Raw genomic sequence first — 16,213 nt, 5'->3', positions numbered from 1 at the left:
CGTCCCAGAAGGTTAAGGAACGACAGAACATTCTGGACTCTTCCAGGCAAGTAGGATCCTTAGAGAAGTTTTGGTAAGGCTTAAAACCCTTCAAAACTCGATATATTAACCAAACTAACACTACTCATCTCATGTAATTGTCCTCATCCCTCCTATCCTCTGTGTGCGTGTTTGTGTATGTGTAAGTGTGTGCATGGGCATGTGTCCCTGTGTGTTTGTGCATGAGTATGTGTGTGTGTGTGTAGTTGTGTGCGTGGGGTTGTGTGTGTATGTGTGCAAATGTGTCTGTGTGTGTTTGTGCATGCGTGTGTGTGTGTGTGCGTGTATATGTGTGTGTTTAAAGTGACACCAGATGTAAACTCATGGAAAGGTTAATGAGCCATGCTGGCAGCAACAATCCACCTGTAAACAAGACTGGAACTCAGAGGACTTACCTGGTGTTACATAATCAACTCCTCTCCACTCTTATTCTCTCCTCTGTCCTCCTCTTTTTCGACTCCTCTCTCCCCCCTTTCTTCTGTCCCTCTCTCTCTCTCACCAGTCCCCAGCAAACTCCAGTTGTCCAGAAGTACATTCTCATGGTCAAAGTGTTGTTTTACAAGATCCAGACACACGCACCGCACACAGTTCAGACTGAGACGAGCAATCTCTTAGATATTCCATCAAAGCTTGTTATCTTCAGGGTGGGGGGGCGAGTAAGGATGTGAGAGATATGGATGACAGGCCCCCACCCTCCCTTTCTGGCCCGGATGAGCACTCTCTCCTTCCATACCTCTCTCCTCTCTCTCTCTCTCTTTTGATCTATGTCTCTCTTTCTCTTTTCCCCATGTCTTCCTCTCCAGACACAGCCTCGTTGGAGATATAAGACCAGCCAGCAGCTGATTCTAAGTCATCCAAGCTGGTTTACAGAAGACCAGAGATAAACACTCTCTTCATCTCTGTCACGTGCTCCTTCTTTCTCTCGCTCGCCTTCTTTTCCTCTCTTCGTTTCACTCTCTGTTATTTCGTCATCCCTCATCCCCTGCTTTCCCGAAGTCTGTTTCTCTCTTTCCAGCTCTCCCCCCCTTGCCTCTCTCACTCTCTCTCTTCTCTAGCTTTGTCTTTCTTTCTGCAGGAATGCAGACAGTGAGATACTATTCGTTAGGCAGTGTCCAAGTCATCTTTCATCTCTGTGGTTTGGCTCTCATCCTGCCTAAATATGGGCCTGTCTCTCTTCACCCTGCTACAATGTCCCTCCACAACCCACAGCCAGAGATTTAGAGAAAAAAGAATAATTCTGAAACGACAGCGACAGGTTTTGAGTGGCTGAGCTGTCGTCTCGGTCTGCTTTGAGCGCATGCTCGTGGTCTCAGTAGAGCTATGGACCAGAACGTTCTAGGCACAGGTAATGCTAATATTAACAACACATACTGATATGCCACACACACACTGATCTGCTCTCCTCCTTTCTTCTCCTCTGCTCTCACCCCCCCTCCTCTTTTCTCGCTTCTCTTCTCCTCTCTTCTTTTCTCTCCTCACCTCTTTTTTCTCTTCTATTCCATTCTACTCTCTTCTATTTCTTCTCCATCCTCGTCTCCTATCGTGTCCTGTCCTAACCTAGTTACCAGGGGTTGACCACAAAAACCACATCAGAGTGGCTCAATCAGTGCCTGCTGGAAAACAGATAAATGCATGTGTGTGCGTGTATTTGTTTGTGTGAGTGTGTATTTGTGTGCGTGTGTGTTTGTGTGTGTATGTGTGTATGCGTGGGTTTGGCCATTCTCCTGGGGGAACCAATGTTTTTTCACTCAATGTTCTTCTATTAGGAAAGAGAACATCACAGCATCAGCCCCATACAGTCCAATCTAGTCTGGTCTGGTGTGCTCTGGGGCCAGTTGCATAAAAATTGTCTTAGGGCCCTATTTTAACGATCTGAAACGCAAGTATCAAAACGCAAAGCGCAAGTAACTTTGTGGGCGGGACTCCGGCGCTGTTGCTATTATGCCAGCGGGATAAATGACTTTGCGCCTGGCACAAATCTAAAATGGGTTGGTCTGAAGTAGCTACATTACTAATGGGTGTGGTTTGGGCGTAACGTGCAATAAACCAATCAGAGCATCATCTCACATTCCCTTTAAGAGCAGGCGCGCTTGTTCCATGGCGGATTGCTATTATAATGGCGGATTTGCCAGGCGCACGCCAGGAGCGGTTCACAGCCGAGGAGACCAACGTTCTCGTCGGGGCCGTAAAAGATAGAGAAGTGACATTGTATGGGAAAGGCAGAGCAGTTTTCTCATTGCAATAAGTTGCCCACTCATGCTGCTCATTCAAATTCTTAGTCTTATTTTTATATATATTTTTTTTTATTATTATATTTTTTTATTCTTATAATTAGTTTAACCATTGTACTTTTTTTTTACTTAATTTAAGAACCGTATATGTTTATTGTTTGCACCTTCCTGCCACAGTAAATTCCGTGTTTGTGTAATGGCGAATAAACCGAATTCTGATTCCGATTCTGATTGGGATGGGAGAAGAAACCAAACCAAATTAGCTTTGGTTAAACAGGCGTGGGAGGAAATTGCCGCAATTGTTACAAATCAAGTTCACATACATAGAGATTTCTCATGAAAATCTTTTTAATCATTGACATGAAAAAAATGTAACACAGCCATACAATAATTGAAAACAATGTAACGTAGCTTCGCAGGAAGAAGACCCTGGCCTCGCCAGCAGTGCGCACGGGCCAAGCATGCGCCCTTAAACTAGCATCTGAATAACGCCCCATTGACTTTAGACTACGTTTTTCCTGGTCTGTGGCGGAATTGTTTTTCTGAAACTGCAAAATAGCACCAAGGAACATTTGCGCCGGAACACGCCTCCTTTTTTCGCTGAACCGCTCCCGGGAGCGCAAGGTCATTCCCTAATTTACCGAAGTGCGGTAAAGCAGGCTAGCCTGGTCCTAACCAGACCCTTGTACATTTAATTTGTACAGAGGGTCTGGGATCGCTCCATTGACAAGCGTTAACTTCCTTGAAGGCGGGTACTCTGTTGAAGTTTAAAACTATTGGATCTGCCCAGAGCCACTCTGATCTGCCATAACCAATCACTAGCGTTCGCCTTAGCCAACTCCTTCACCACTACTGTAACGGAGCTAGCTGCCTTAGCTGGAAAATCAAACTTTTCCCAAACCCCGCGGGGAGGAGGGCGACAACATCATGGCCACCAACAAAACTTAGCAAAGATTGTTCTTGCTTTGGCTTTAAATTTAGGATAATCGGCAGCGACTCCGCCACCATTACTGGACTACAACTCAAACTAGCGAACGACATCAACGTCATCGTTCTCAGCCACTCCCTCTGTTCGCTGATTGGACCTTTGTTTCTGAAAACCAACTAATACACCGAAATCCCAGACCTAGTACAGAAGCAAAATCAAAATTGAGCGGAAGTAGGCTACGTAGGAGGGCAGAGCCAGGCTAAAATCAGACCCCAGTTAAACATTTCTGCAGTTAAAATGAACAAACAGAATTATTTTGGTGATAAATTATGCTAAAATAATGACACACTAACAGATCATTAGCATAGCAACCAAACCCTTACCAAGGCTTATCCAGGGGGAGAGGTGGCTAACTTTCCTACCTGAAATTAAGTCAGTCTTACTATTTATGCAACAGACAGGCTTAATTAGACTAGTCTAACCTGACACTTTAAGACAGTCTAAGGCTAAGATTAGTCTTAAACTAAGTTTATGCAATGGCCCCTGGTCTAGTCTGGTCTGGTTTATTCTGGTCTGGTCTAGTCTGGGTCTGGGCTACTCCAGTCCATTCCAGATATTCCAGATCAACACTGCCTACCGCTGGACTAGGTGTGAAACTGCAAATTATCTCCAAAAGAAGAGGTTCTATCTGAATAGATAGACCGACATAAATAGACAGTTCACGAATATCATGTGAATATTTACATTTATACAGTCTGTCAACACTCACTGAATGCAACACTCAGGCTTACACTTTTTGGTACCGAAACCAATTGGTCTGTTCGGACGCTGTTCGGCGCTCGTGTACCATTTCCCGACCAGAGCATGGGTCTCCCTGTCCGTGTAAAGCGCACCGCAGACAAGGCGCGCTGCCACGAGGAACGGGATCAACGGAGGCAGGACGGGCGCCTCTACAAGCGCCGGTCTCTTTCACACTCTCCTCCGCTCTTCCGTTACTAGAGAAGAAGGATGAGCGAGACAGAGCAGCGCGTTGACATGCGTCCAATCCGGCTTTAGTCAAATCCCTCAACCTTGGGCAAGCTAAACCATTGTTGTAATCGGCTTCCCTGCGCACGGGGACGGAAGGAACTCATCCCGTCATCCCTCCTTTCCTTCTCTGTTCAGTCTTCCCCACCTCACCTAGACTATCCGTCACCGAACTGGACCGGACCGGAGTGTAGCGCTGGTCTCGCGCTGTGATTTTATAGCGGTTCATTAAGGCTCGAGCGCTGTGAGTGTGTAAAAAGGTATTGTAATTGTAGAAGATTTTCCTCAAAAGGACATGAGACGACCGGATCTTAATGTGTAGAGAGCCGTGCAGGGATAGCCCCTCAACGGATGACCATGAGCACTAACGGTAAGTAGCCTACACTGGAAGTGCTGTGCGTGCGTGTTTGCGCGCGGGTCTATCTGACACCCTCAACTTAACTCATTATTAGTACTGTATCATGGATATTGTATGGGTAAAGGTAGTCATTTCGTTTTCGAGCACTGTACTTTTTAGATGTAGGCCTACACCTCAATCCCTGTCACGCACAATACGATGCAGTTTCCCTGCTCTTCCGTTCCCTAATCCCGCTTGAATTTCCTTCGGGACCAGTAAAGTAAATTAAATAGAATGGAAGAGTTGAGTTAGTGTTAAACTCATCAATCTGACAATTTCATTGGAAGCTTTTAACCTGGATTTACCAGACAGGGGTCAGTTATTGATCAGGCATCGATCTAGTAGTTTAACGATCAGTTAGTTACGGCATCGGTAGTTAGGGGTTGGCGTGTATTGATCGGTTGGTTGATAGATTAATTGGTATGGACACTGGTCAGTATTGCAGGTGGGCAGAGAGCTTTGCAAGGTCTCTGTCCTTGCCTCAGAGCAGCAGTGGTCCATAGCCGACCAAGCTACTCCTTCAAACAATCTGTAAACAGACAATAATGCGGGTAAGCACACAAACAAACAGAACAATAAACAGTGCACAAATAAACTGCCCATTACCCTCCTCTCTGCTCGGGTCTGATGCCAAGCCATCCACGCAGCAAGAATCTTATCTGTGTGTGGGTGTGTGTGTGTTTGTGTGTGTGTGGGTGTACTTGTGTGTCGAAAGCCAGAGGGAAAGAATGAGAGAGTATGAGAGAGTAAAGGAGACAGAGAAAGAGAGTGAACCAGAGAGAGAGAGAGAAAGAGTGTGAGAGAGAAAGAGTTGTATAATGCCCTCTAGTGCTGCTGGTATTGATGCTCATACTATCTGAACATGTGGGAAGAAGTGAGGAGAGATGGGGAAGGAGAGAAGAAGGGAAGGAAGAGAGTAGGAGAAGGAGAGGAGGAGAGAAGAAGAAGAGAAGGAAGAGAGTAGGAGAAGAAGGAGAGGAGAGAGAAGAAGAAGAGAAGGAAGAGAGTAGGAGAAGAAGGAGACTAGGAGAGAAGAAGAAGAGAAGGAAGAGAGTAGGAGAAGAAGGAGAGGAGGAGAGAAGAAGAAGAGAAGGAAGAGAGGACGAGGAGAAGGAGAGGAGGATGAGAGAAGAAGAGGGGGAGGAGGAGGAGGAGAGGACGAGAAGGATGAGAGGCAGAGAGAAGAAGGAGGAGGAGGAGAAAAGATTCTTTCTGTGGACTCAGAAAAAGCTTGTGCCGCACAGGGCAGTTTGGTTCACCATTACAACTCACAATGACAGATGAGAGATTATGGTCTGTCTGTGTTCTCTGCACTGATGACATCATCATGACATGCTGGGTGACACAGCTAAATTTGAAGCCCTTAACAGTGTGTGTGTGTGTGTGTGTGTGTGTGTGAGAGAGAGAGAGTGCAGGTGTTTTTGTGTGTGTGGAGCGTATGCGTTAATGTAAAGAAAGAGGATAGAGTTGATTCAAAGTTGTAGAAAAAATGAGTACTTGAATTGAATGACACCCCCCACACACTCACACATACACTCACAGACACACACAGTGAGCTATTGGAAGGGAGTAAATGTATATAGTACCTGATCAACATAATGACATTGTTATGAATGTCTATATTGATCATAAACAGCATCATAAAAATTCTGGTGAGTGTGTGTATGTGCATGCATACGTGTGTGTGTGTGTGTGTGTGCATGCCTGTGTCTGTGCATGCATGTATGTGTGGGTGTGTGTGTGTGTGGCTCAGGTCTGACCAGTCTTGACAGTAATGTGAGTTACTGCTGAGGCTGCACTCCAACACCAAGACAGGGGGAACAGGGAATGTCAGACGTGCTTGTGTGTGTGTGTGTGTGTGTGAGAGTGTGTGTATGTCTCTATGTGCACATGCATATGTACAGGCGTGTGGGCATCAGCTTTTACACAGTGTAGTTAGTTTCAGTGGAGTTGGCAGAGATGGGAAGGAATGAAGTACAAATACTTTGTTACTGTACTTAAGTAGAATTTCATTCAGTATTTACTTCACTATACATTTTTCGGACAACTTTTTACTTTCACTCCTTAGATTGTTTACACAAATACCTGTATCATCTACGTCTTAACACTACATTTTAAAACCAGGCTCGTTACTTTAGTTTTAATTTGTATTTGGTGACATGATCTGTAGCCTATTATTGTTGTCATTGCGTGCCTTTTTTCATTTCCTAGCTATCATGCACAACAAACGTAAGCTAGTCTACAAAGCTACCATGGAGCAAGGCAGAAGGCAACAAGAAGAATGGCTAAGGTTATGGATGAGACAGAATGAGTTAGCAATGTTGACGTGCCTGAGAATAGAGACATTCCTGATCACCCTTGGCCATATATGAAGTAGATGTTTGAAATTGTTGGCGTGAAAATGTATTCCTGGTGAATGCGCTGCGTGTCTATTGTGTCTTTTTGTATTAATATGATGTGAGGTCACGCTGTTAGTGTCACGCTGGTAACTACCAGCGTGACACTAAAAAGAGCCCATGCTTCTTTACTTTAACTTGAGTAAAAAAAAGTGTAGTCAGTACTTTAACTTTACCAGACTCTGTTTAACCATGTAAAAGGATGTGTGCTTTTGCCATATCTGGTGGTTGGTTGCAGTGTAGTTGGTTGCAGTGTAGTTGGTTGCAGTGTAGTTGGTTGCAGTGTAGTTGGTTGCAGTGTAGTTAGTTGCAGTGTAGTTGGTTGCAGTGTAGTTGGTTGCAGTGTCGTTGGTTGCATTGTCTTCTTAGCAACTGACGACATTAGCCGCCCGAGTGTGTGAGTGCTTGCTCGTGTTTGCATGTGTGTGTAAGTGTGTTTTAAAGTGTGTGTGTGTGCCAGGTCTGGAGTGCCATGGTGGATGTTGGCTCTGCATCCCTCCCAGATGGCACAGAGATTGGAACAGAAGCCAAAGAAAGCTCTCTGCCACCTGGAGAATGTGAGCAGAGTGGAGTAGAATACCACAGAGTAGAGTAGAACTGACTAGAATAGAGCACAACAAAGTAGCAGAGCAGAGTACAATAGAGTAGAGTCAAATTGAGTAGAATAGAAGAGAGCAGAGTAGAGTAGATCAGCATGAAATAGAGTTGAGTAAAATAGAGTAGAAAAGAGAAGGGTAGAGTTGAACAGAGCAGGGTAGGGTAGAGTACAGTAACTTCATTACAACAAGAGGCCATGTCTAAATCTCTTCCAGCTTACAGTCCTACCCCTCTGTGACCCTACATACACACACACACACACAGACACACCCACACACACACACAGACTAGACACACACACACACGTTGTGACTGCCTCTGGCTGTTATGCAACATGCTGGCGTAATCCTGCAGTGTGTCACTACTAGACACACTCCCTAAAAGACTTTAGGGAGCACAGGGCAGAAATGACCTGATGAGGAATTTGAACTGCTGTCTGTAGGGCTGTAGTTATGTATTACACAGTCTGTAGTCTGTACACATGCTCTGACTGGGTGGCATGCACTGTCTATGTACACACACTGTCTGTTAAAGAGAAGGCTATGTTATGGCTTTAGGACAAATAAGTGGTCCTTGTGTGTGTGTGTGTGTGTGTGTGTGTGTGTGTGTGTGTGTGTATAAGCCCATGTATGCTCAAATATGTGTGTAGGGCTAGTAACCCTCTAAGAGGGATTTACTTAGTTCTATAACAGAGGATAAGGCTTGCCTAATCCAGTCGTGCCCCCTGGACACCCCCCTAACACCCCCTACCCCTGCTGCACACTGCAGACAAGTGTGTGTGTGTTTTACTCTTTCTCACCAAACAGCATATGCCGACTTGTGTCTTTCCAGGAATCTGCTGCCCATTTACCAGGCTAGAATCCTGAACACATGCAAACAGACACACACACATTCACACACATACGCACACACACATACACAGACTGTGTGAAAACAGAACAATGTTAATGCTGAACTACAACCTTTAGAATACTGTTCTAGAATGTTTATAATACTGTTGTACAATCTTTAGAAAAGTCTAGAACATTGAAAATGCGCTTCTAGAACCGGTATAATACTGTTCTACAGTGTTTGGTTGAGTGATTGTCCTCTGTGGCAGGATGATTGGTTAAACAGGCCATGAATCATTGGCCAACCAGGCAAAGTGATTGTCTGTGTGATTGGCTGATCAACTCAATGGCCCCTCTGTTCCTGTGAAGAATGCAGCCCCTGATTGGCTTAGCCCCCCGTGGGGAGGAGTCTATGTAGCTGGTAGTTGACTGGTGATCAATCAGGAGAAAGACAAGTTGATTCTATCCATTCAGATCTCTCTCTTTTTCAGCCCTTTTCCCCCCCTCTCATCCCCTCTTTCTGTGGTCATGTGATAGTGTATTTGATGTGTCTGGCTAACAAGCCTGTTGTATCATGCTCTGTTGACTCTGTTTCCCTTCAGACGTTTTCACCAGTCTGCTGTGTGTAAAAACTAACCTTTCCTATCCTCTCCTCTCCTCCCCACCTCTCCTCTCTCCTCCCCACCTCTCCCTCTCCAGGTCAGGTCCAGCCTCGCTCCTGTGGGGGGTCTGGGGGTATTGGTGGGGAGGCCAGGGGGCGTGTTTCCATCATGTGCCTGCGCTGCAGGGAGGTGTGCAGGGGAGAGGTGGTGCGTGTGCAGAACGTCCACTTCCACAAGCGCTGCTTCACCTGCCAAGGTGAGGGGATGGGGGGAGGTGTGTCTGCGTGTGTACGGTAATAGTAACTACCATGTTGTTGCCTTAGGACATACATAGTCCCACAGACACATGCGTATATACACACACCACGTACACACACACACCTCTGATCTAGGTGTAGTTGCGTAAACCAGTGATCCATTCCAGCACTGAGATGAAGACTAGAGCATAAATAAACCTGCCTCATATATCGTCGTCAACGAACCTTTATGACGTGACAAAAGCGAGACGTAAACGTAAATGCTGGTCATGTGAAGATGACTATAATTAAATGAATAATACAATATTGTTGACAAATAAAAACAAGACTAAATGTGGTTTACAAAATAAAAACGAGAGAAATGTTATAACGTTATTTTGTCTCGTTATTATTATTAGCCAATTCATGAGGCTGTGGTTATTGTGTCTCATTTTAACGTTAGCTTTAGACGTTAGCTTTAAACGTTAGCCACTGGAGCTCAAAACGACTGAGACAAACGTGTGTGACTAGCGTGTGTATATTTGTTTGTGAGAGAGGGTAAAGTGGGTTAACATGTGTGACTAGTGTGTGCACTGTGTGTGTGTGTATTTGTTTGTATGAGAGAGTGTAAAGTGGGTTCTTAGTTCCTACCTGACTGACATGTACTAAGCATCCCTTTTTGGCCAAATACTGTAGCTAGTTTTGTCATTCACATAGCAATCACACTGAACTGAATTTGGAATCAACAACATGACTTTGAATACCTTATTCTAGACCAATACATACATTTAAACAAAGACTGCTTAGACTACTTCTGTTTTGATTAAAAAGAGACTAAAATACAGTTTTCATTGACTTAAACTAGACTAAATGTCATCAGTTTTCGTCGACTAAAACTAGACTAAAATGTCATCAGTTTTCGTCGACTAAAACTAGACGAAAATAGTCATGGATAAGTCTGAGGATGATGAGGAGAAACCCACCCAAGGCAAGTTAATTTTCGGACAACGAGTAGGGAAAAATGGCTCTGCGTTTCTAGTGATGAGGATGTTCATCGTGGCACAGAACGAATTTGGAAACAGCGATCCCTTGATGTAACCTATTCTAACCAAGGCCGTAATCATAATACATATTTTCAAATCTGGTCAAAATGACCCCCCCAATATGTTGATATAAAAATATAAATGTGCTACGCTACGACAGGCAACCACGCACGCTGTCCGACATTATCATAAAAAATGTAATTCGCGTAAGGTTACGTATTCATTCCGCGCTGGCTACAACTCGCCAGAGTAGCCTACATGTACTTCACCCATATCAGGTACGCGGTGAATGCGCTGACACTGATTACACCCCATACACACACTGCGGTTACCGCAGATGCACACCCATACATACAAATACACACACACACATATACACAGGTACCCCCCCCACACACACACACACACACACCATCTAATCCACATGCAAGGTGGACCACGTAGAGCCCCTGGTCCCTCGCTGATGAGATGATACGTATTGATGAGGACAGGCAGTGACAGAAAGTGGCAGGTTGTGTCTCTGTCCTGAATGATCACCGCGGCAACAGCAGATACAGGATTTAAAGGATCAATACCTTGCCCCATGTCTCCCTCTCATCACCCCTCTCTTCCTCCTCTCCTCTCCTCCCCTGTCCTTCCCTCCTCTCCTCCTCCTCGTCCTCCTCACCCATTCATCTTCATTGTCACGCCTGGCTAAACTGTACTAGAGAGAGGGATAGACTTAGGGAGAGAGAAAGAGAGACACACACAAGGACAGGCCAGGAGGCTGAGATATTAACTCCTAATGCAGGATTCACTAAGACACACACATACACACGTGCACATACACACATGTACAGGCACACACATCATTTGCAAATGCATTCACTCACATCTTACTTCCTCTCTCTTTCTCTCAATCTCTTTCTCTCTCTTTCATCTGTCTCTCCCCTTTGGCTCTCATCTCTCCCTCCCTCTCTTTCATCCCTTCCTTCCTCTCTCTCTTCTCTCCCAAATCCCTTCATCTCTCTCTCTTTCTCTCCCTTTCTCTCCATATCTATCTCTCTCATTTCTCCCTTCCATTTGTCTCTCATCCCTCCCTCCCTACCTCCCACTCTCTCATCTACGCCTCTCTCCTTCTCCTCTCTCTCTCTCTCTCTCTCTCTCTCTCTCTCTCTCTCTCTCTCTCTCTCTCTCTCTCTCTCTCTCTCTCTCTCTCTCTCTCTCTCTCTCTCTCATCTCCCCCTTCCTCTCTCATCTTCCCTCTTTCTCTCCCTCCCTCTCTACCTCGCTCCCTCTCTCTCCCTCTTTCTCTCTCTCCCTCCCTTTCCCTCTCTTATCTCCCTCACACATACATTCTCAGATGACAGATCAATAAGTCTCAGTCAGCCGTCCACAGTAGGGCAGAGTTGCCACCGTTACCAGGGAGGAACGGGACGTCCGTCAAGTAGCAAAGAGTAGAGTAGGGAGAGATCTGTCAGGAAAACAGAGGAACCCAATCTCAGGCATCAGGTAGATGTCATAAAGCACTGAAGAACCCTTGCTGGGAAATGTGAGTGCAGTTGTTTCCATGAGAATGTTTGATTGAGGCCTGTATACAGAGAAAGGGAAGGCGAGTGAGAAATAAGTAGAGGAGAGAGAAAGAACGAGGGGTACATGCCTTTGTTCTCTCGCTCCATCCCTCTATCACACTAAGGACGGAAGACGGAACGCTGTGTTGATCTCACTTCGGTTTCTGCCAGGATGTGTGTATGTGTGCAGTGTGTGTGTGTATGTCTCCCCTCCAAAAATGACTGCAAGCCCCTTAGGTAGCTATTGGGAACCAGTTTTAATTGCTATGGCAACATTACTGGTTTCAGTCTCTATGTCCTCATCACTCTACATATCTTCCTCTCTTTTCCTTTCCTCCCCCCCTCCTTTCCTTTCCTCTCCTTTCCTCCCTCCCTCCCTCCACTCCTCCCCTCCCCTCTCATCCCTTCTCCTCCACTCTCTTCTTACTTCTGCTCTCCTCCCCTCTGTTTTCTTCTCCTCTCTTCTCCTCTCGTTCTCTGTGTAATCTCCTCTCCTCCTCTTTCCTCCCTCTCTAATCTTTCTACTCATGCTGTTCCTTTTCTCCCCTCCTGGATCAGCAGAATAAGCAGCTGTGTGTGTGTGTGTGTGTGTGTGTGAGAGAGAGGAGAGAGAGAGAGAGAGAGCAGCAGTGTGCAGCTGTAGGAGGATGTGTGCTGGGTTGAAGAACCTTTGCTGGGATTGTGAGTGCAGTTGCTGCCATAACAATGCTTCTGGAATACATGAGAACGTGACATTAATGATGGCCTAACGAAGACTGAGGGAGAGAGATACCGTACGAGTTATGTGCTATAGAGCCATAAAAAGAGAGAGGGAGACAGATAGAGTAAGACTGATGTAGACTGTGAGGAAAAGAGAGAAGGAGAGATCAGAGGAGAGAGGAGGAGAGATCAGAACAGAGACCTGGTGTCCTGGTGGATGAAGGATTAGACATCGTGGAGGTCACAAGGTCACCTCGCTGTCACGTCACCTAGGTTACCACACTGACACTGATCTGCTCACCCCAGTCACCTGACCCACTTAACAAGATGTGTGATTGGCTCACAGTATTAGGCTGATTAAAAGTCTACTTCGTTAAGGTTGAGTGTTGGGCAGCACTGTAGGACTAGAGTTCCCACTGGCTAGTTTAGTTACTATTGGAACTGTCTGGAGCGCTCCTATTGGCTAGTTTGGGCTGCAGTGTTCAGATATAGAGCATATATAGAATATATAATTGTCTCCAACTTATGGTCTGCATTAGCAACTGTCTCCGGAGGAAGGGAGTCCTGACTGAATTGCTCCTCTTGATGTTTCTTAATATTTGTATTGTCTGCTTTGAAAGTTTAGGTTGGTTATAGGTGGTCCCTGAGAGATGTCTCCATGTGAAACACAGACAGTGTTCCGCATTTAGCTCCTCAGGCATAGAGGAGGAGAAAGGGATGCTGAAATAGCCCGGTCGGTATGCAAGGCAGGCTAAAACAAGCTCACCTTTGCTGTTTCCTCTCAGAGAGCGGTGTGTGACAGACACAGGAAGACAGGTAAGGGACCAGACCACCCTTGACCTCTGAACACTGACCTCTGATCCCGGAGCCTTACCAGGCTGGGAGGGTATTTTCACGCACACGTGCACTAGTGCTCCCTCCCCCGGACAGTCACACACATTCCTACGTTAGGTGACGTGCTGATTAGCATTGTGTCACATCCAGGTTGGCATTTGTTACGCACTGACAGTAAAAGGTCATGCTGGCATTTCAGCAGCAGAAAGGACAAGAGGAGAAGAGTGTGTGTGTGTGTGTGTGTGTGTTTGACTCTTTCTCACCAAACAGCAAATGCAGACTTGTGTCTTTCCTGGAATCTGCTGCCCATTTACCAATCTAGAATCCTGAACACAAACAGACACACACACACGCATACAAACACACACATACACACAGACTCCCATTGGTTACACAGCTTTACTGCTCACATTCACTAGTCTAGCCAAAGCCATGATGGAATATGGAATACAAGAGCTGCACTGTGTGTGTGTGTGTGTGTGTGTGCGTGTGTGTGTGTGTTTGTGTGCGGCTATCAGGACAAAGGAGATAGGTATGTGTTAGGGCATGTGTGTGTGTGTGTGTGTGTGTGTGTGTGTGTGCGTGCGTGAAATTGGTCTGTTAATGGGTATTGACAACAGGTTCTGAGACCAGTTCTTAAAGGGTCATCTACGCTTTCTGCTGGTGAAGATGTATCCTTAACGACTGCTCTGGGACCAGCTCTTAGAGGTCTGACAGACAAGAGAGCTGCCTGACGACTGTTTTATTACCTGTTATGACCGGGGGGGTAGAGAGAGACACAGATAGAAATGGAGAGAGAGTGAGAGTGAGAGAGACAAAGAGAGAGACAGAGAGATAAATGGAGAGAGGGAGGGAGAGAGAGAGATGGGGAGAGCGAGGGAGAGAGATGGGGAGAGGGGAATGGGGTGTGAGGGGAGAGAGAGGCAGGGATAGAGGGGAAGGGAGAGATGGAAAGAGATGGAGGGGAGAGAGGTAGAGAGGAAGAGAGACGGGGGAGATGGTGGAGAAGGGGGAGGAGAGGAGAGGGGGGAGGAGAAAGGGAAAGGGGGTCGGGATAGAGACACAAGGAGAGAGGATGGGCTCTGATCCATCGAACACATTACAGCAGCTCAGCTATAAAGAGAATGAAATGGTGCATATGGGCTCTTTTACACACACACGTACACACACACGCACACACACACACACACCACACACACACACACACAGTTCTATCTTCCACACTTGCAGGCACAAACTCAATCTCTCTCTCTCTCTCCCTCCCCCTCTCCCCCTCAAATTCGATATCTGTCTCGGTTTCTCCCTCTCTCTGTCTCTCTGTCTTTGTCTTTCTGTTTCTCTTTCTGTCCCGTCCCCCCCCACAGTGTGTGGGTGTGACCTGGCATGTTCCGGGTTCTTCCAGAAGGGGGGAGAGTACATCTGTACTGAGGACTACCAGCGTCTCTACGGCACCAGGTGTGACAGCTGCTGCAGCTACATCACTGGGGAGGTGGTGTCTGCTCTGGGACGCACCTACCATCCTCGCTGCTTCATCTGTAGCCTCTGCAGGTATACACACACACACACAGATACACACACACACTCACACACTCTCACTATGAGGTGTAATACGTGTCACCGGTTCATATGCAAAGCGCACACTAGCGCCTGCGCATGCCTGCGCATGCCTGCGCAATGATGTCAAACCTCTGAACGCACGCGAGAACTTTACGTTGACTTACAATGGACACGGGCGTTCACACACACGTCTTGTAGGCGCAGGTCTCGCGTATTTGAGGCGTGTGTCAGGTGAACACTGCGCCTAGCAGTTTGATCGATATCTAGGTGTGCGCACAAGCACTGACACTTTTGCGCAGCGCAGCTCAGAAACGCCTGCAAACACCTGCCTGCCTAGACGCATGAGGTCTTTTGTAAATGTACTTGCCTTGAATATGTTATTCATGTTTGTGTCGTTAGTCGGTGATTATTGCCTTTGAATATTTGAATTCTATCCCTTTAATCATTCAGCTAAATGTAATGTATTACAGACTAAAGTCACTTACGCCACATAAACACTAAGTCTTACAGTTTGATCGATATCTAGACGTGCGCACAGACAGGTGTCATGTGTGCTTCCCATACTGAAAGGCCTGCGCACACCTGCCCGCTTAGACGTGTGAGCTATTAAGGCATAGCATAGATGCTTAAATGTTTTTAATGTCAACTGCCTGTGCGCACGCCTTATCAAATGTAGGCTAATATGCACAGATGACGCCTGTTTATACGCACACCAACTGTGTGGTGTAGTATTGATTCCGCGCTTTCTAAAACTCGCCAGAGTAGCCTACGTGTAATTCACCCGTATCAGGTAGGCGGTGAACGCACTGTGTGCTGCTACGCTGACACTGATTACACCCCATATCTCACACACACTCACACACGCACACACACACACACACACTCTCACACACACATATACACACACTCACACACGTATACACACACATCCACATGCACACTCACTCAGAAACACACCCACTGCACACACACACACTTACACACACACACTCAGACACACACACATACACAAATACACACGCACTCACATTAGCACACACACAGCCACACACACTGCAGACAAACTACCATGTCCACCTGTGCTGCATGACCTCCCCCTTCCCCCTCCTCTGACCACCTGTGCATTCCGTGCTCATTCCCCACATACTAAGCCCCCCCCCCCTCCCACACACACACACAGGCTACCTTCCACTATGAGCCTCTCATCTCTATGTGCATGCATGTTCTGTCTTACAACAACAAGCCAAA

At 46.3% G+C, this 16,213-nt stretch overlaps 1 protein-coding gene across 1 annotated transcript in view; it reads left to right on the top strand.

Moving 5' to 3' along the window:
- Nucleotides 1-7,489: 7,489 nt before the first annotated feature.
- The window catches only part of LOC136933342 (actin-binding LIM protein 3-like), a 30,521-nt gene continuing 21,797 nt past the window's right edge, over nt 7,490-16,213 (top strand). Inside the window, exons 1-3 of the mRNA XM_067228657.1 lie at nt 7,490-7,574; nt 9,144-9,302; nt 14,773-14,956. Of these exons, the coding sequence (XP_067084758.1) occupies nt 7,490-7,574; nt 9,144-9,302; nt 14,773-14,956 (428 nt within the window). The remainder of the gene's footprint in view (nt 7,575-9,143; nt 9,303-14,772; nt 14,957-16,213) is intronic.

This window comes from Osmerus mordax, chromosome 25 (genome assembly GCF_038355195.1).
Source record: "Osmerus mordax isolate fOsmMor3 chromosome 25, fOsmMor3.pri, whole genome shotgun sequence".
NCBI lineage: Eukaryota > Metazoa > Chordata > Actinopteri > Osmeriformes > Osmeridae > Osmerus > Osmerus mordax.
Note: the sequence above shows the minus strand (reverse complement) of the source record. Positions and strands in the feature narration are given on the sequence as shown.